The sequence below is a fragment of the Haemaphysalis longicornis genome, unplaced genomic scaffold, assembly GCF_048455015.1.
Source record: "Haemaphysalis longicornis isolate Haplotype H1 unplaced genomic scaffold, Haemaphysalis longicornis Haplotype H1 scaffold_7, whole genome shotgun sequence".
NCBI classification, from domain to species: Eukaryota; Metazoa; Arthropoda; class Arachnida; order Ixodida; family Ixodidae; genus Haemaphysalis; species Haemaphysalis longicornis.
In genome coordinates this window covers 43709651-43730666 of record NW_027526422.1, presented here as the reverse complement: position 1 = coordinate 43730666, position 21016 = coordinate 43709651, and the positions used below count along the sequence as shown (strand labels likewise).

General features: G+C 49.5%; 2 protein-coding genes across 5 annotated transcripts in view; both read left to right on the top strand.

The window, feature by feature from the left end:
- Nucleotides 1–10464, top strand: part of LOC144146275 (monocarboxylate transporter 12-like) — a 40559-nt gene extending 30095 nt beyond the window's left edge. Inside the window, exons 7-8 of the mRNA XM_077678236.1 lie at nt 7216–7659; nt 10457–10464. Of these exons, the coding sequence (XP_077534362.1) occupies nt 7216–7659; nt 10457–10464 (452 nt within the window). The remainder of the gene's footprint in view (nt 1–7215; nt 7660–10456) is intronic.
- A 5096-nt stretch (nt 10465–15560) lies between these two features.
- Nucleotides 15561–21016, top strand: part of LOC144145407 (monocarboxylate transporter 6-like) — a 45875-nt gene continuing 40419 nt past the window's right edge. Inside the window, exons 1-2 of one of the 4 annotated variants that reach the window (XM_077677004.1) lie at nt 15575–15714; nt 18004–18079. The gene's annotated coding sequence lies outside the window, so the exon portion shown is untranslated. Of the gene's footprint in view, nt 15715–17370; nt 17628–18003; nt 18080–21016 lie in introns of those variants that run through there. The other 3 variants (XM_077677001.1, XM_077677005.1, XM_077677006.1) reach the window with 3 other exon arrangements.

The following is a 21016-nucleotide window of genomic DNA, read 5'->3' as shown; positions in this document are numbered from 1 at the left end:
GTTACTATCTAGGATACAACTTGTTATTCAGCTGAAAAACTGACCAGATTTACTTATATGCTAAATATAGCTCTAGCTGTTGACTCTGAGAACCATACACAACGCCATTTCTCTATGCGATCTCGATACCACGACAGTTTGGCTCGCCATCGGCTTCAAGGACTCACTTTGCCTCTCCCTCATCTCAAGCTAGACACGAATCATGAAACAGTGCTTCGAAAAACTCGGATAAATATTTTTCCCCAGGGAACTTGACTCCATAAGGTTTATACCTTCCTGCAGTTCTCACCAACCTGCAAATTCTGCCCATCTGCCTGCACATGTGGCATAGGTGTGCTCTCACACCACAAGTTTGCCTCATCTCCCTTATTCCCCAAAGCAGTGGGAAGGCCAGCTTGCCAGCCCCACCTGAAGTACCAGCTACAGCTGATGTCCCGGGCGCAGCTGCCTGCACGTGCCCAGGATGTCCCTGATGGTAGACGTCCCCCGCGGGTGTGAACAGCTCCATCACCTTCCACCTTCCTCGAAATAAACGTTAATTTCTCCTTCTTCAACCCTACTTACTTCTGTAAAAGCCCCGTACTCGAAAGAGAACTCGTGGCTTCTGCCAACGATAGGCATTTCCCAAGAACGGGTGTACACTGTGCGTGCGCCGTGCTGAGCATTCCGACCTCGTCTAGAGCCCACATTCTGGCCCTCACCCTGTACTCGATCCTCTCAATGCCGCTTCTGCAAGGCTCCGGGAACCCTCTACCGTACCATATGGGGCTGTGGTAAGAACTCCCCCCACCCCTACCCCCCTTCCCTTCCCCTCTCCTGTCACCTTCGGACCCTGGCGACCAGCGTTGGGTGGTGCAGAGAGTCGAAGAAGCTGGGTGGTCTCAAGGGGTCCTGGAATAAGGGCCCTTCCCCAAAGCTCATAGTGACGTTTGTTCCTTCTCCTCATCATCCGCCGCTAGGGTCGCTTTCCCGCTCGCTCACTTGCAAGGCTCATTTTGAAATTTAATTCGCTCAATGAATTTTTCAGGGAAACTTCTACTGCCAGATTTATTGGGGTCATATTTAAACGTCGATAATCATTAGTAAACGATCCCACTCATGGCCCAACAATCGAACGACCGAAAACAATCATTTGCGAGTAAGGTAGACCGTAGATAACCAGCGAAGCTCTTTAGCTCACAGCATATAGCAGACCCAGAATTTAGGTGATAGGGATGAGGAAAGAAAATGGAAAGACACTTAAAGGGGCCATGAAGACAAAACAGAAGTTTGGTTCATTCTAATGATTGACTCGTTAGAATCATACTGACGCCACTTTTAACACACACTTCGCTCAATGAAGCTATATAATTAGGGAAAAAGGGAATGGCCATGTGACCCACTAGCTCATTTCCTGCAACAGAACCTATGACGTCATACCAGCCAGCCCTGCGATTGGCGGAGGCCGGCGAAAGCAAACGCAAATTAGGCACATCTTATAAGCTTGCCGAACGAGCTATTCACGCTTAAATTTAGGGCGCATTCTTTTTAAAACATCGAGTAAATGGAGCTTTCAATAGCTCCCCGGTACCACATCAGTATAACCGGTTTAACACCGAATTTATAGCATTAAGAATGGTGGAGTAAACAACGAAAGTTAAGAAAATACACGTAAACATAGAAGTACCGATGCGTACTGTTGTTGGTACTGCGCGCACTATGCTTCTTTTAGCTGCACAGTAGTCCGCCGCTTTCGAGTTGTCTCTCACGCACTGCCGATTGCCGTAAGCGACGTTGTCTTACGTGACCAGGGCTGTTTTTCGGGGATACTCCATGTTTCACGAAACGATTACTTTCTACAGTAACAAAAACAAACCAGGTGCAAATACGGTCAGAAAACAAAGCAACGGCAGACAATGGTCAGTGCATGAGTGTGGTAGCGCCATCTGGGAAGACTGATGGCAAGCAGCGCTGCAGCCGAATCACGCAGTGCAAGTTTTATGACTTCTTTGGTGACGTCCTGAAAACGCACGATTTCGCGGAAGAATAAAAATTTTAACCTAAATTCATTAATTTCTCGGTGAGTACGGCATCATTTGCTGCCGGCCAAGCGCTAGGAGCACTGTAAAACAGAAATCTTTCGAATAAAACAAACTTGTATTTGGTCCTCATTGCCCCTCTAAGAGTGGTGGCGTGTGGTATCGTGCGAGCCTGTATGTGTACGGGGGCGTCTGTCTGGATGATGTCGTCTCCTGTTGCGACAGTGCGTTCGTCACGAAGCACATGTCTGGCGTGTCATCCTTGCGCCGTAACGGCTGCGATGATGTAGGCCAGGAGTGCTGGTTGTAGTTTCAGCTGCAACGAGCACCCGCCTCTTTGTCGCAGTGCGGCATTCTTGCGTTCGGTTGACCAGTATTGTGAGCCTACTTCCGGGCCGACAACGTTTCACAACTGTCGCTGACGTAGGAGTCTGTGCGTCTATTGCAGTGGAGGCAGCACACACACACAGTGTGGGGTCACCGAAGTGAGGCTAGCCTGTGAAGCGAACTTCACCTGCTAGCGATACTCTGGTGTATCGCTAGCAGGTAATTCTTGCTGTAATTGCGGTGGCTGTAATTCTCGGTGGCTGTAATTCTTGGCGGATCTCACGTGTCTCCCGCGGCGTGCGTAAATTCGCGCGTGGCTCAGGGCTCGGGCGAAAAAGGACAACTGGGACGCCCAACAAACAATTACCATTTTTATGGCCACTGATATATCTATCTGGCTACAGCGCAGAAAAGCCCACACAAGGACAATAAAGGGACCTACACCCGCCGCGGTGGCTCAGTGGCTAAGGCGTTGCGCTGCTGAGCACGAGGTCATGGGTTCGATTCCCGGCCGCGGCGGCCGCTTTTCAGATGGAGGCGAAAAGCGAAAACGCCCGTGTGTTCGAAATTTCGGCGCACTTTAAAGATCCCCAGGTGGTCAAAATTAATCCGGAGCCCTCCACTACGGCGCTGCTCATCGCATGCGTTGCGTTGGCGCGTTAAACCCTACAATCAATCAAGAAAGGGACATACGCAGCGCTGACTTCCAACTAAATGGTTAACACGGAAAACCTTTATACACATACAATATATAACAATAAAACAGATAAACAAAAGATGGAAAATGCAGTACACTTAATCCATCCGCCATTGCCGTCTAGCGCCAACACGTGCTTCGTTCAAACATGCAAGTCACCGAACCGCACAATTTCTTTCGCTGCAATAATTTCTCTGGTTGTTTGATTGTTACCTTTGTCCAATATAGTGCATTCCTCGAACTTTGGTTCGCCCCCACACTGCTTACAGTGAACTGGCAAGTGCCCTGTCAGCCCCACTTTCACATAGCAATCATGTTCCCGCAAGCGATCATTCATGCACCGGCCGCTGCTCTGCCTACATAACACTTTCCACACGAAAGTAGAATCCTGTGCACGATACCCTCAAGGCACTTTGCATAAGGAAGCAGAGCTGTTGGCGCCGGACAGCAGCGGCTTACGGAAGAAAGTGTGCTGCATTTTTTATCGGTTTTGTGCTGTTTTTTTTTTATAGTTTACATGTATATCAGGGGTCGACAACCTACGACACGCGGGCGCATGCGGCCCGTGGGGCAGTATTATGCGGCCCACAGCGCGCCTTCAGACCCCTCCTCCTGTCGCTTGGTATCAGAAAGCCGACACGTCATTTTCTATCCCAAGTGTGGTTAAGCATTGTCCCCAATCTTCACACTTAGGCAGATTATTGTCAATAATTGTCGAATATTATTGTCAATTCTCCGATTTTTTCCCCTTTGCCTGCAAAAGCCCCTTCCTTCCCCCTACCCGATCTGTCGTCCGGCCCTCCGCGGTGTCATCTTCATGCGACTAGGCTCTCCACCTCAAAAAATTGCCGACCTATGGTGTATATAAAGGTTTTCCCGGTTATTAGGCACGGATATATCGTCGCGCGTAATAACACCGGCTACAGAGGGATGGATGTTCCGGTCCTGCTGCAGCCTACTCGCAATCTAAGTCCGGAGCATGGTTGATGTTACGGGAAGCGATCGGGTCGAGCGGAAGAGGCAGATATGAGAGGTCTTCCCGCTCTGAAGGTCGCGCTTGCCAGACCATACACGCTCCTTCCGCGCTTGCGGTTTCTGATCACGGCTCGTACGAAGGACCGCTTTCCCCGATTTCCACAAAAACGACGAGCGAACCTTCTCAGGCGTCGGGGAACCACGACGCGCAGCGGGTTTCTGCGGCTGTGTCCCACGTGCAGACGCGTTCACCCTTTTAAGAGCACCTTAGGGGTCCAGCTTGTCGACGTAGCTCGTCCGCTGTCATGCTGTCTTGCCACAGCCAATCACGTGGCGTAGCAGACCCCAACAGAGCCCCGCGGCGTCACGCACCCAAGCATAGGCTTAAACATACCCCGCTTGAAAAGATAAATTTATTATCAGACAATCCTGGTATCAATGACACAACGTAACAACCAGAAACATTTATACAAGCGCAGTGCCTGTTGTTACAAAACAGAGCCCAAAGGTTGACAGTCACCGACACTTACAGAAGCACACAAACAATTTCTAGTTGATAACAAACAAAAGACTAACATACAAACAATGTAGAGTTGGTTACAACCAATAGGTTAACACGCCAGGGAAACAAGGTCACAAAAGCATTTGCTACAAGAATGCAGCAATATACGGTAGAAGGGCGGTGTTAATGCTCCAACGAATACTATGACGTCATAACATCCAATTCTAACCCCCCCCCCCCAAAAAAAAAAACAATTTTAACCACGAATATCCCTAAGGACACAGGTATGGAAAACTGGCAGGAATAGTAACACTTTTGCTCCACATTTCTGTAAACCAGGTAGACCAATGCCGCAGAAATTCTTCCTCACCCAACAGGGCCAACTCATCTTTCACAAAGGTCACGAGGTGTTGTCTGAATTACGAAAGGAAAGGCCACTGCATACGTAGCCTGCGATTCTGTGCAGCGGCCCTACAGTATTTACGCCATAGTACATAATCGCCAATTACTGCGAATAGTTTGCCTAGGGCAGTTCCAGGGCTGTGTTCTCTGAGTTGATACCGTGCAAGCCCCAAACTTTGAGAGGCATAGTGTGTGACGCACCAAAAGCAACGCGCTACAGTGCAGCTTGAAAAATTATATGCGGTGGATTCCGGTGCCCGAAGCTGGGACAGGAAGAGTTCTTAGTTGCTCTCCAGTGAAATATTCTCTCTTTTGTGGTAACAATTCACCTAGCGTTTTGCCACTGGATGTTTTGGGAGTTCTCGGGCAGCCTGCCTGACATCAGACGTAACCAGGGGAAATCTGGTGGACTTAATCGTCTGCCCCACCTTGTAGTTACAATTTGTTTCTACAGCCTGGCAGGTTGTTCATTCACAATATCAATATCGGCATCAAATGCACTAGCCTCTTTAACTAAACAAATGACGGCCTTGAAGAGTTTTGATGGGATAGCTGCACTGGGGTGCATGTTGCTGGCCATAGTTGGGCAAAAAACCCACCAAGAGGTATGCCCTGAGCCTCTGCGTCACCGAGAAGTGAAGATGACTCTGAAGGCCAACAACTGGCTCATGAGGTCGATGCAAAAATGACCATAACCACCAGAGCGGCGTGGAAGACGCAGAGAATGTCTTGACAAACACTCGGCGCTTCCATCCTAAAAGAAAGAAAATATCCAAAGATACTTTGTGCGCAACAGGATTGGGAGGCAGCTTAATCCTGGAAACAAAGAAGAATTTAGCTAGGAAAACGCGCTTAATAACATAGGATTTTTCTGCGAAAGAGAAGTTGAAAGACCTTGCCCTGGCGACATTCTTTTTAATGCCATCAACTAGTTCGGGCTACATGTCTTGTGAAACCCCATCTTCCGTGAATTTCACGCCGAGAATCTTCACGTCCCGAACTATTTTTAAGTTATTATTTGCGGCGAGTGTTGAATTTCCCAGAGGGAGGGAAGCACTTTTTGTGACATTTAACTCTACACCTGAAAGGCGGGCATAAGACTCGAAGTCGCCTAAATCAGCCGTGAATAAAATCTGTGTCCGGAATAAAAATAGTAACGTCATCTCCGTACGCAGGCACTTTAACAGAGCCTTGTCCGGGCAGGGGAGACCCCTAATGTTGAAGTTGCGACGAGTTTTCTGATGGAGGGGATCTAGACATAAGACAAAAACAAGGGGCGACAAGGTGCATCCTTGTATGACGCCTCTATAAATTGCAATTTCACTATTTACGGAAGAGGAACTTTCCGAACCCTCCATCTATCCCCCAGTCTCTCCTCGATACACTAAAATCTTGTATCATTATCGCCAACTGCGGCTTCAATACCCTCCTCCTCACCCATCCCTCAGCACACAGGCGGCTCGCATTTGGCGTCGACTGCAGACCAACACATTCTACAACACCACGATACTCCACCACATATCTCCCTCCACTTACCCCTACAACTGCCCTTCTTGCTCCGTCCCAAACACTACCTACCACCTAGTCTGGGAATGCCCCTACGCGCCAAACCCCCTCCCTTCCCCATCCCCTGAGCAGTGGGAGCGCGAGCTGGCCAGCTCACGGTGCGAGGACCAAGAACGCCTCATCACTCGCGCCCAAGCAGCTGCGCTAGCTCGCGGCTATCTGGACTGAGAAAGCCACCCACTTTTATGCTCATTAAATGTTTTCCAATCCAAAAAACCACGCCATTAATGACCAGGTCAAAGGATAAATTATTATACAACTTTCAGAGAAGCTGAACAAATTCAGAAGGAAACTCATATGCCTGAAATATGGCACGCAGGTATGAATGGTTGACTACCAAATGTTTTTAGTCCAAAGAGACTCACAAGCCGGCAATACTAGTTTGATGTGCATAGGCTATTATGTCCCGAGCTAGGCTAAGGGCGGAAAAAGTATTGTAGGAAGCAGATATCTGCTTTATTCCATTCAGTTGGCGTTTGCAGAGCTCTCTAACGATGTCAAGATATTTACTCATTAAAGGCGTTAGTTATCCGTCATATCTAGCTATACGGATGCGCCTGAGCGTGTTGTTAAGCTCAGCTTTGTCACGAACCTTTTTTTTTTCTTGGCCAGCTATTTGAGATCGATGCCTCCATATGGATTTTAAACTGTCCAACTGCTGTACACTAACCTCGATCGGTAGTGAAGATGAAGATGAAATGACTGTATCTGCTCCTGATGTGGCGCAGCCAACCCCGACTCTGAACAGTCATGCGTGACGAAATGCAGCCTGTGCGGCGGACAGCACCTCACCACCGACCGGGCTTGCAAGGCGCGCTTCAAGACTCTGTATGTGGTGCGCCGCCCGCGGTGGGAACGCCGGCGAGACGAAGAAGGTGACCCAAGTCAAGAGGAAAGAGGTCCTACAGGGCGACCCCGCCGCAGCACCTCGTCGCGGAGCCGATCGAGAACGCCGGCCCGCAAGGGCGGCCACCAGATCCGCCAACGTTCGAGATCCCGCTCCCGGGGCGGCCCCAAGGGGGCCGGCCGGACGTCATCGGCCGGCCCCAAGCGGAACCGCCGCTGGGAGACGGCCAAGAGGGGGAGCAGCGGCAAACGAGGCTCCAGTGGAAGACGCCAGAGGTCCCGGTCCCGGTCCCGAGCACCGAGGTCGAGGTCCCGGGCCCGTTCCAGTCAGCGGCAACGAGGGAAGAGCGCCGACAAACAAGGGGGCTGGGCAGACGGGTCTCCCGTCGCTCTAGGGAACAAGAGAGAGTTTCCTCCCCTTCCCCCTTCCCCCTCCCGGTCAAGGCGCTCTAGCCAAGTCAGGCGACAGCGAATGCATATAGCCCACGAAAATAATTGAACTGTAACAAGCCCAAATCAAGGCGCAGAACGCACAAATACGCGCTCCCATGAACAAGATGGAGGCGCTGACGAGCGGTAGCTCCGGCAAACGCGAGGAGTCGGACGACACGACCGAGAAGCCCAAAGGGCGCGGCGAGACCCGCCATCCGTCCGCCTAGAGCGGATGGAGACGGGTAACGCCGAGCACGCGAGTAACCAAGAAGCCGTGGACGCGGAGAGCAACGCCCAGAGCGCAGCGGAGGCCAGCGAGTCGCAGCAACCACAGAAAAAACGAGCCTCGCAGGTCAGCGAGACAACCGCTGTACTGGAGAAGATACTGGAGGCAATGTGTGCGTGTGCGTGCGCGTACGCATGCGTGTGTGCGTGCGTGCTTGTGCTCGCGTGCGTGCGTGTGTGCGTGTGCGTGTGTGTGTGCGTGTGTGTGCGTGTGTGCGTGTGTGTGTGTGTGCGTGTGTGTGTGTGTGTGGTAACAAGATGTCACCAAAGTCCCACGGTGTTGAAAACATAATTTGGACCTCAAGGTTATACATCTCGTTACTTGGATATGCATTTTCACTAGATTAGTTCTTATTTGGCACCATTTTAAAGATCAAAACCTGGCTTAGGCCTCAAGCTTATGTTTCATCACTCTTGTTATTTATTTTGAGAGGCGTTGGCTCAACTGAACAAACTATTTTTAATTAACTCATTTTGTTTACAAAGTGGTTCGCGTGGCCCATCGGGGAGCGCTCTTCTCCCTCTCTGACGCTGCGGTGCCCGGGCGCGGCTTCCGCTCGCCTGCTCGCATTACAAGATCGCACCTGGAGCAGATCGGTGGCGTCGTGCAGGGGTAGCCAAGGAAGCGCTGCGCTGATACTTATATTTTGTAGTGTGGTCACATAGGCGCCATTTAAGGGCTGCGCGTGTATGCATGTATGTGGCTTTCCTGTATGAATGACGGCCGTCAATACACAAGAAGTTGCTACACCTTTCTCCTTAATTTGCAGTCATGCATCTTCATGTCAGGCGCTTTTTACTGCAAAGCAGTATATGTCTAACCCGCCCTCCCTCCCCCCTCCCCCCAGTTTTTATCCGGTGTCACCGACTTACTCGACGCCGCCCCGCGGATCCTCTTCACCACCCCTGACACCTCTTTCACAACTATTTTTCCCCTCGCCTCCACCGATGCCCCTTTGGCAAGTTGCGCAGTCGGCAGCTAACGGCGGTAGTGCGGTTATCAGATGATTGCGAAGAATAAACTGAAGCACGGATGGGCGTAAAGATATGCACTGACGATTACTACACTCCCTAACATAAAATTTGTGCGCAGCGCGAGGGGCAGTCTTCTCGGTCACGGCGCATTTCTGCTGCGTCTCAGGAACTGTTCGCGTGATCAGCGAACGCACGGAGGCGTGCGCTACTCTGCTGTTACCCCGCAGCGCACCGCCGGCGCCTGCAAGCATGTTGCAAATCGTGTTTGAACCTCTCGCGCAAATGTCATGTGGTTCGGTTAGCCCCGCACAAGGGAGAAGCGAGCATGTTGTTGCATATCGTGTTTGAACCACTCGCCCAAATGTCACGTGGTTTGGATTAGCGGAGAATGGAACAGCGTCTGGGGAAAGTGTCAGAGGAGTGTGCTCTTTGGTGGCGACGCATGAGACATGTGTTAGGGAAAGGCAGTGAGAAAGATGACGCCGTAGCCGCACGTGTCGTACTCCACCTCGCCCTTCTCTAGACGTTCCTCTCCGTTTTCTTTCTTTCGTCGCTGCTGCGTTCGCTCATTTGGTTACGCGGGAATAAACAGACTCCGCTCCCGCGAAGCCCAGGTAACGGCTGCCAAAGGGCTGCCTTCTAAAACGACCGAAACCCGCTGTCGCCGTTTCCGGTCAAATTCCACATCGCCACGTAGCTGCGAATCCTTCCAGGTTGAAGAGGAACTTGCCCAGTTGGAACGCCGGCGTAGGTCCATATTTCTTTTTCAGCTTGGAAGGCCTTCCGAGCGACATTTTCGCCCGTGTCTTTCACGCCTAAGTATGCACCATCAGAGGTTGCCGGCTTATGCATGCACGGTTTTCGCGTGGAAAAAGGGAGACGTGCACACACAGCTAGGGTTTATTCCGCTAACGATGAAATGCCGGTTGTGCTGGTGGGAGATTTAGATGTCGAAATTTCATGGCTTAATGCGCTTAGTCGGCTGTTCTCAATTTTGTGGTTCGGGTGTGGGTTGATGTGCTACACAGACATCTTACACAGACTGTAAGATGCCTACGATGTGGAAGTATAATGGACAGCGACATGTTTGCGCGCGAGAATAGAGCTGAAGGGCTTGCAGGTTTTCAATCGTTATGGGACGGATGCATGTCGTTCGTTTGGAGGAAGAAGAGCAAGAATTGAAGCGTTGGCCCGAACACAAGCGCGAACGGGCGCAAAACCAACGGAAAGCTGCTTGCGCCGCCGTTCTGGCCTCAAGTTCAGCTCGTCGGGTAGCGGCGAATCCCTACCGGATCAACAGCAAATTGCCCGCATGGAACGGCAGCGTGAGCCAATATCACTTCGTCCGAGGGCTTTGAGGGGATATTTTCGACCGCACCTGCAACTTTTAAGCCCGTGCACATGACCGGTTGCTGGTTTATGCGTGCGCAGGTTTGTAGTGGAGAATAGTGGGATGTAGGAGGGGTGGCGTGCACGCGCAGCTATAGGTTTCATGCCCGTGTTGATGGATGGAATGTCCGTTGTGCTGGTACGAGGTTTAAATGCACGTGTTAAATGCCCTAATAAGACTTTTCCGGAGTCCGTAGTGGTAGAGCGGATTGGGTTTGTGTGTTTCACAAACAGTAAGATGCTTACGACGCGGGAGGGACACAGGTAGCTACATGTTTTTCTGCAAGAACAAAGCTTGGATCATTATGAGGTTCACTCAGCTAATTAGCTAGGAAGTATGCTTCATCGCAAATTACAACAAACGTGTTTTGTTTTGTGCACTTCGTGGACTGCGTCCAGCTTTGCAGGTCATCCTTCTTCACAGAGTGGAATGACACTAGTTTTTTTACAAAGCTTCGCTAATCATCGGCCTTTAGAAAGTTGAAGCGCTCGTGAGTTTTTATCATTTAGTAGCCGTTAATAGCTACAGTTGCCGGCCCTGAAGGAATCGGCAGTTACGTATAGCCTGCCGTATGGGTGGTCGCTATGGAAATTGGTTCGCTGCCAACGCCGCATACCTCTGCGATATCCGCCGAGTATAGGCATCGCCATATGTAATGCAGACAGACGATTTTGTATCTATTTTTGCAAAGCGCGCGGACGCCAGACGTCGGGCGAGGCAGAGAGAATAGAGAGCGGCTCATTTTAACACGGCTTGGAAGGGCACACAAGCGCTCGAAGCGGGCAGTAGTGTATTCCATTGTTACTATCCGCGGTGAAGTTTTATTCTTGCTTTAAAAAAAAAAAAACTATATAGAGCATTATTAGTGCTCGTTTGGTCCATACAATGACATATACAAAATATTGCAAGTTCAGCCAGTCGTAGGTGCGTATATAGGGTCGCGTTGCGTCGTCATATCCGGAAGCTTCGGGAGTGAGTAGGCAGTGCCGCATTTGCGTCTGCATCTGAATGACACGAAGAACCGATGGAGAGCAAGGAAAGTATCTGTAAAAAAGCGTTGCAGGAGTCCTTTAACCTCTGGCAGAACTCGACTGCTCAGCGTTCTCCAGCTGTCTGGGCCCGTTGTCACTTCTACCGGCGCACTCTTTTGATGCGTAAACATTAGCCTCCTAGATGAGCTATGTGGAGATCCCGGCCGCGGCGGCCGCTTTTCTGATGGAGGCGAAAAGCAAAAACGCCCGTGTGTACGAGATTTCGGCGCACGATAAAGATCCCCAGGTGGTCAAAATTAATCCGGAGCCCTCCACTACGGCGCGCCTCATCGCCTGCGTTGCGTCGGCGCGTTAAGCCCCACAATCAATCAATCAATCAATCAATCAATCAATCGAGCTATGTGGAGAGGAGGGAACGAGTGAAGATGCCACTGCGCATGCGCCGATAACGCACCCAGAGGGTTTACGACGCTGCATGCTGTCCCGTCGTGTGGTCATCTCATTGTAGCGCGCCCAGTGGCCCAGCGAAGGAGCGTTCCCACCCAACAATGGCCGCTTGTAGTGTCACGTGGCCGCTAACGCTGGTATGCATTGGCTGCGAACGCCGGTATCCGTCGATCTGGCGTCCCCAACCCGATAGGCCTAACGTGACGCTTCGAGCTCTAACGTCGTCAGACGGCACCAGCTATTGACGTACAATGAGTTTCACGTTGATTGGCACGTCGCTATCCTCAATATTAAAGTTATCTAATATTAGGAATGATTGTAGGCATAACAACATTTTCACATGCCCACTCAAGGGGCATGTGACTATTGACTGACTATTGACCCAATGGCTATTGACTGCTGTAAGAGAGAGGTACGGTCGATTCCAGAATTTCCATGGGCTGCGATATCAACACACCAAGCTACACGTACGCTTTCGTGCATAACACGCGTAGCAGGTCCCAAATGTCTCTGATCTCATTTTAAATAACCAGTTCTTCTTTCAGCTCCATTCCATTTCCTAGCGCTCCGCACTTTGTCTCTTTTGGCCGCTAGCTTCACACATGCTTTACTCACGTGAGCGCTTCTGCCACCAGTGCCCCATCTTGCAGCGCTAGGCACAATGCACCAATCTTTGCTTTGAACATCGGCTCCAGCCTTGAGATATCCGCCGCTCCGAACGAATATTGACATGAGCGTTTGCTTGCATGAGCACCATTTTTATCTTCGCGCCTTATGCGTCGTAATGTACAGTCCCCGCTTGTTTGGCATAGATGCTGAGCTCTTTTGTTCCTTGGCTGCGTATCTTTGCAACCCGGGTATATTCTCAGACATTGTTATCGCGCCGTTCGTCAGCAGTTCGTCCGTTGCTGCACCAACCATGGGAAATGAATGCTGGTTGCAGGGCGTGTTGGTACAGGCGCTGCTGGGGCATGTACCAACAGATCGATGTATAAATAAATTGCTTACAGCGCAACACTGGGATAGTCCACCACAAGAAACCAGTGCCTGTACTGTGGTCCCTACATGCGTACTTCGAAGCCTGAAAAAGTGTTGCACATACAGAGTAGCATACAGAGGGACAAAGATGTATTTCAGACTCTTTATAAGGCGGAGTCCGTGCTTCTTTCGCGCAATATCCTCTCGCTGGCGCAGCAAGCTGTCTAATCAAGGCATCGATAAAAGACTCGAAGCGCTGGCGCCTAAACCGCGTTCAATAAGTAAAAGGACGTGAGTATCACTTTTGTAACATTGTCAACAAAACGGCGTGAGTATAGCATGGCTGAAAGTGCGCACAATGTGCTGTGCGGCTCATTGATAACTGAGCGGTTTGTAGCGTGGCTCGCTCGCTAATTAAAGGATCGCGAGAGGGAGCGCGTGGACGATGTGTGGGTGCGTTTAACAGCAGTGGCCGCGGACTGATCTCCGTGCACGCAACGCCACGTTTCTTCATTCGCTGTACTTTCCTCCCCTGCCTCCAGCATTCATACTTCCGTTGTAGTTTCCTCTACTTTCTTCCTCGCTCTTTTTTGCAACCAGCGTCGTCCACTGTCCGCTCTGCTCCACGTTTGCTCTTTTAACATGAAAGTGTTTTATTCCGGGATACACAAACACTTGAGTGACATCATATCCGTCACGCGAGTGACGCCAGTACAACGAAGCAAGCGGCCTGTAAAGGGTGCACCCCTTCACACAGGGTCTTCTCGCGGGGAAGCAACCTTTAAATCCAAAGAGCACGTTATACTTAGGGTTGTTAGTCCTCGGGTTTTATATTTTGGCACGAAAGTGTTTTATGCCGGGATACACCAAGATTTCGCTGCCGACATATCCGTCACGGAAATGACGCCAGTACACCTTTGCCGAGGTTACCCGCCAACATGACGTTGCTCGCCGACCCGCAAATCATGCGCAGCTGCAGATTTCGCTGCCCATTTCACTTTCGTGTTTTACCGATTCCTGTGACAGAGGAATCAAACACAATTTTTAATACTCTCCACTTCATCACGCTCCGTCGCATGCCGACCCCAGCTGATGGAGCACTGCCTCCGCGTTCGCAACTCTTCTCCTCCGCATTCCTCCTCGCACCCCATTTCCACCACTGTAATTAGTTCCCCAATTTTCTCCGTTTTCGCTTTTAAATGCAGAGCATTTCAGTAACTCACGATGTCACCCGCGTTGGCGTCCGTAGTCCGCACCGCACCCCTCCCTACTATATATATAAAAAACGTACCATCCGGCGCCAGGTTTCGATCCCTCGACCCTGCGGGCGGAACGCAATGTACATAGTGCTTAACCCACTGCGCCACAAATCCGACACAGATTGGGAGGCTACGGACGCGCCTTATATCCTTGACTCATTCAAATGACTGCTGACGAGCGCTCTCTCGTTAGCAGTTGCCACAAGTGCAACAACATTAACGTAACGCAAACTACTTAACGTCGTGCGCCCCCGGAAATGCTCTGCATTTGATCGTGCCCCTCGCGAGGGGGATGTTGACGCTACCTCTTGCAGAGATTGAGTGCAACCACTGAGAGCAAGGTCCCACGAGCAGCGCGCGCGCCGTGGACTGGTGGCGCCATCTGTCAGACGCGACGCGAACTACTATCATGGCAGTGCGAAAAACGAACGCGCGAAATACAAACCGGGCTGTTTGTAACATCTCTTGAGTGGGCTATCTGGTCCTGCAAGGCAGGAGAGCTCCATAACAGATTGTACATAAGCCTTTTAAATGCAGAGCATTTCAGTAATTCACGATGTCACCCTCTTTGTTGAGCAATGCTATACGCACGACGTCGTGCGCTCTAACCGGAAATGGCTCTACGCACGACTTTGTTCCCTCGCGCCATCTGCCGGGCTAAGCTGCAGCTTGCGTGCTACGCGTTGTAAGAACGCGGGAAGTTTTAAATAACGGGCGTTATATGTGTGTGACCACACTGCAGGAAATGGCACGATCATGATGTAGCAGATACCCTCACGTGCAAGTTTTCCACTCCAATTAAAATCCCCAGGTGGGGTTTTATTTCAGGCGACCTAAATTTGAACTTTGAAATTCGTCGTTTTAGCCAATTTTCTCAGAAAAAATATATACTTTTTGTTAGCACGCCGTTACCTAAACAAATTTTTTTGCGAGTGTTGGTGGTTCGACGAGTGATAAAGGTGGCTGTTGATGGACCACTCAAGAAAGCTGGCGACGCTGACGTAGGTTGCAATTTACGAACAGAATCAGCGATGAACACGCGATTTTTTTCTGAAGAGTCAGGTAAGCTTAGCGAAACCCAACTTAGCACGTGCACGGTGTTCCTGCTGTGTAATAATGCGCAGCCGCGTTAAAACTCCACACAGCTCAAGACTCAGTAAAGTATGCTCTAAAGTATGCTCAGTATGCTCTACCGAATCCCTCCAACTTCTCGCACGTTATCTTGCGTGGAGGAGCAGCCGGCAACACCGCTAAAACGCACAGGGAGACGATGCCATTTTCGGTCGGGCTAGTATGGAGCACGTAGCAGTCAAGGTCGCTCATGATAAGGAATTCTCGAACACGGTACTTTCTTTCCAGGCACACTATCACAAACCGACCGTGAACGCACGTGTATCTAGAGCGAACCGCCATTGTCGAGGAGGCGATATCAATCTTGCGTATCAGCCACGACCGAGTATTGCCCCCACCTTTTCACTCTTGCCTCTTCCGCCGGCACGCATTCGCCCTTTAAGTGGGGGGCACACTTAACCATGCGAGGTCGCCCAATCCACTGGCGCCACTGGGGCGCGAACTGGTGCAGGTGAAGCATGCGCGTTGGAACGCTCGGCACGTCTATGTGAGGTGAGTGGCGGACAGCTCACGGCTTGACTGCTCTCGACGCTGTAATCAGCGGAAAAAAATGCACGCGGAACTAAAAAGAATCCCTTGTCTAAGTCAACAGTGTCTAAAGGTTTTGTCCAGCGGTCAATTAAACTAAGTAAAAAGAGTTTGTAAATGTCATGTTCGAATAAAGCGCCAAACAAACGCAACTAAGGCAAGGCAAGGACTAGCGCTAGGCAAGGACTAGGCAAGGCAAGGACTAGGGCTAAAGGTCTTCTCTCTTTTTGGCTGTGTGTGTTTGGCGCTTTATTTGAATATAAAGGGTTTCCTGCTTGCCCAGCTTTCTAGCATATTACAAAGGGGCAGTGCGCAACTCAAAACTGCTGATAAACGCTATCACTCTTTCCTTCGGGTCTAGAGGCAATGCGAAAGCTACAGTTATCGCGCCATCCCGGAGCTGCCCTGCGTGATTTGCTCATCGTTTCTTGTGGCTCGTCTTCCGTATCTGCTTTGCTTTTGTTGCATTTTTTAAAGTAGCTATCGGATGCGGTTAATGCTGCAACTGAACGAAAGCCGGCCACTATAAGCGCTACACCACTGTAATGACGTAATTTGAACGCTCGCAGAACGTCAAGACCGGGAAAGAGATAAAAATCTTTTGATTGATTGATTGTAAGGTTTAACGCGCCGACGCAACGCTGGCGATGAGCGCGCCGTAATGGAGGGCTCCGAAATAATTTTGACCACCTGGGGATCTTTAACGTGCGCCGAAATCTCGTACACACGGGCGTTTTTGGCTTTTCGCCTCCGTCAGACAAGCAAGAAAAATCTTTTGAGCAAGTTTCTAAGTTGTCTGATGGGCGTAGGGCACTAATTTTTGCCTGTCGTACTTTGTGAAACCTTGCACTAAGTATTGAGTGTGCTTGTTGACTACACCCTGAAAGCATTTAGGATATAAAAAGATTGAAGAAAGGATATCAGGGTCCGTTTAAATGTCCGCTTACCCTATATAACGGGAGTGTATTAAAAAAATTGTCGTAATTTTATGATGAATGAAATAAGCTTGGAGTTGTTATTACACGGGAGTTTAATGCCCCACTGCCTCCTTCCCCTTATCCTTATTCCTGTCTGATAAGGTATTGCTTTTTACTGGCTGACTGGAAGTGCTGGGGAAGCTTTTGCCACCGCCAGCATGGAACGGCACCCTGTGATTTGCTCGGTGCAGGGTGTGCATTTTTATTATTCGCCTTGCGTTTATCTCAACGCTCTTTAAATCGCATAATAAATGTTTTATTGCTGAAACCGAAAAGAAGCTCGCCGATAGCGGTGTCAGAGCGTTATTGTGAGGACTGTGAAATATTATTCGTTCGCGCACTCGAAAACAGTACGGAAGAGCACTCAGCATAACCGCTAAACATCAGCTAAATATTTGCTGCACATGGGATAGGACATTGCAAGTGCCGCACACACCGGGGTCGAGAGAGAGAGAGAGAGAGAGAGAGAGAGAGAGAGAGAGAGAGAGAGAGAGAGAGAGAGAGAGAGAGAGAGAGAGAGAGAGAGAGAGAGAGCGTTCAATTTCCGTGTCACACTCGCGGGAAGTGTTCGTTAAGATAATTTATTTCGAAAGGCTCACCCGAGGTTCGCTTCCGCACTCGTTATCAGGATGTGGAAATGCACGCGGCCTCGAAAAGTCTACGCCAAGTTTGTACAGGGGTATCGCGTAAGGAGGGACGTCCTGTAAGTGGAACGACGGGCTTGCGGAGCTCCGCGCAAGGTACAGCTGCAAGCAGCGGGAAATCATTTAGCTGATCATTACCGCCTGCGTCCAGTGCGTCCTTCTTTTGAGCGACACCCGTGTGCTGCGCACATTTGAGAAACATACGTCCCGCGTAGTGTTCGAGGCCATGAGCATTGCCAGCGCTGTCAAACAGTGCGTGAGTAAACCTTCCGTGATCCTTTCGTGTGATTTATCTAAACGGACACGTGCGGAGAGTTCGATTGATGTCTAGCCCTTGTCCGGTGTGTTTGTTCCGCCCGGTAGTCTCGCGCAAGAAGTGTGATACAAAAATTGATCTCGTGCTTTCTTCTCTTTCTTAACGCGACAGCATACTTAGCTATGCTCACAATTCTTGGCGTCCATGGCATACAAAATGGCTGATGCAAGACACAGAGAATGCCGGACGGCTCAAAGACAAAAGACGTTAATAAATGCGCCGAATAGCGTAACATTCTTCTGAGAAAGTCTTTTTATTAGAGTAGCTAATTGAGTTGAAAAGAAAACTGGATGATTTTTTTCGCTGGCTGCAATAGGAACAGGGTCCCGAGACCGAAACCCCTGAACCCAACACAGCTCAATGGTCCCAGAACGCTGAAGGCGCACCCTAAGGTTTGTGGCTTTCGACTTGGTAATGTGTTTTCTCAGTGCAACAGAACAAAAATCTGAGTATGGTAATTACCCGTGTACCAATTAGGAGAGTAGCGAACCACGTTCCCACTAATAGAGCATATGTAGGACAAACAAGGGCGATTTATTAAGACACTTAGCCATATAACCAAAAGAGGACGGAAACGTCGCTGGCGGAAAAGAATGATTATTATTATGATGATAATAATAATAATAATAATAATGACAGCACACATGTGCAATACTAGACACGTGCCACTGTAGCCGCTATGCCATTATCGCGCGTTGAATCGACGCCTTGCTTTCCACGCGACGCGTGTTCCGAAATTTTCATCAGTGCGGTGTATGCAGCGATACACACCCAACCGTCAGAATCAGCAGCAGCTGTGAAAGATGGCAGCGCACCAAACACAGGCGTATTCGTTCCAAAGTTTAATTTTAATTCTTCCGCAATCGCTACAGCATAGGGAGGGCTAGGTGACGTAAAATTTTAACAGCAAAGCTGTTTAAGCTTGAGCTTGGTGTGTTAGCGTTCAAAAAAAATACCCAGAAAAAACAGGCACAGTGGCGATCTTAGCGCAGAGGATTTAGCAAAAAAAGTACCGACTGCACGTGAGCGTGCGCCATGTGCGGAGCTGCCGCCTTCGTCATCGTCGTCGTCGTGTAAAGGCCGGCGCGCCACGGGTCCGCCGCGCCGAAGATGGTGGCGACGAATCTGTTAAGCTGTCCTTTCACAGTCCACACGTCCAGGCGGCCACCGGTTCAGCTGACGAAGAAATGGAAGTCTAGCGAGGCGAGGACGTGCTACAAGAGGATTTTCCCCGCACGGCTGTGCCGCCTGAAGATAGATAGATTGATTGATTGTAGGGTTTAACGCGCCGACGCAACGCAGGCGATGAGGCGCGCCGTAGTAAAGGGCTCCGGATTGATTTGGACCACCTGGGCATCTTTAACGTGCGCCGAAATCTCGTACACACGGGCGTTTTTGCTTTTCGCCTCCATTAGAAAAGCGGCCGCCGCGGCCGGGAATCGAACCCGCGTTCTCGTGCTCAGCAGCGCAACGCCTTAGCCACTGAGCTACCGTGGCGGGTGCCGCCTACAGACGACGAAACGCATGCCGACGATTTCTACACTGAATACAACGCCGTACACACCTTAATGGTATTTGCTTTACATTGCCGTTTAAATCGGCCTTGCTTTGCTGGGGTCCGACTGCTGCCTATCTCCTGGGATCCGCTGCCAGTGTGGGGAGAAGATAGGTCGACCCCCAAGCTCTGCTGTTTCTCCGGCCTCGCACCACTAGGGCAAGCTTCGCCAATTTTTTTCCAACGCACCTGTATGCTCACGGGCGCACGCTAGGACACACTTATATATATATATGCATTCATACACACATGCATACATGCGCGCATATACAGGGTGTTTCAGGGAAGACATTAAGCAATTAAAAAAAAACAAGAAATATGCTTTCGGGGGTAAAATTGTTTTTCTTGCGCGAAGTAATCAGCCCTCCCAAAAATGGATTGCGAATGTCTGAGGAGTTTTTATGGAGATCTTATGTAGTCACAAGAAACTCATCAGGAACTCTGGGTTTATGGAGTTGCGCCCATAAAAATGTACAAAATTTTTATCGCTACTTCTCCACAAAAATTCATTAAGAGCTAACACTTCAACACCTCTATAAATATTCTGTAGAATTTGTACAGTCACTTCTCCATAGAAGCTCTGTGAACTTAAACAACTCAAGGCCTCTACGAAGACTATGTATAATTTTTGGTGCGACTTTACCATAAAAGTTCATTAATTGCTGACTCTTCAACATTTATATAAATATTCTGTAGAATTTCTACAGTCTCTTCTCTATAAAAGCTCTGTGAACTTAAACAACTTGGGGCCTCTATGAAGACTCTGTAGAATTTTTGTTGTGACTTCACCATAAAAGTTCATTAAGCTTCCACCCATCAAAGCCTCCAAGAAGACTCTGGAATTTCTACAGTTAGTTCTCCATAGAAACTCTGTGAACTTTAACTCAATTATAAGCCAGCTGCCCAGAAATTCTATTGTTTGTCATTCCTTCGGTTGTCATAATTCATGTGTGTACCAGCGGCCGTCCTTCCATCCAGGCAAAACGATACACGCGCGCACACACACATACACGCGTCGCGCGAGCGTCGGCGTTGATCGGCGGCGCCGCACCATCACGCAGGAGAGGCGAGAAGTCGCAACCACATGCAAACGCATGGAACAGGCGAAGTCAGCGTCAACCGCTGCGTCGACGAGCTTTGCTGGACACGTTTCAATGAACTCTAGCTGCCATTATTTTTAAGTTCTTTTTGATCGTTTATGAGCAGTTATTTTCGATTGTTTAAATGCAGTAATTAGCACCCTCGATTTGCCATACAAAATGCACTTGCCTTCTCTACTCGCTACTAAGAATGCTTGCGGGCCATTTTTGAAATTCTGCAAAATGTATTTCAAGTTATTACAGTCAAAGCGGAACAAAACACAGCTTCATGAACAAAATTGAGCTTCGAACAACCTACTTCATTATTATAACATGATGTGCTACCTTGATGTCACTTACAGGTGCTTAGTGAATTCAAAGCGTGAGCAAAATAAATTTACAGCGGTGCCTTTCTACTGAGGTTAGAGTCGAACTTCACTTGAAGATTAAAAGGCAAGGTGTCCTGGTACCCTTTGTTTAGACCGGTAAAAAAAGTTATCTACCTCTCACCGAAAAAAAAAAAAAAAACAGCGAGTTTGTATGAGAATTCCAACTATTGACACTAGGAACAGTAGACCAATACCGAACCTCTCGGCCACCTTTTCTTTATGACCATCTCTGACAGGATGACAAACAAAACACACGTAACTGATGATGTGTGCACTCAACACTCAATACGAACAATAGAACTGCAG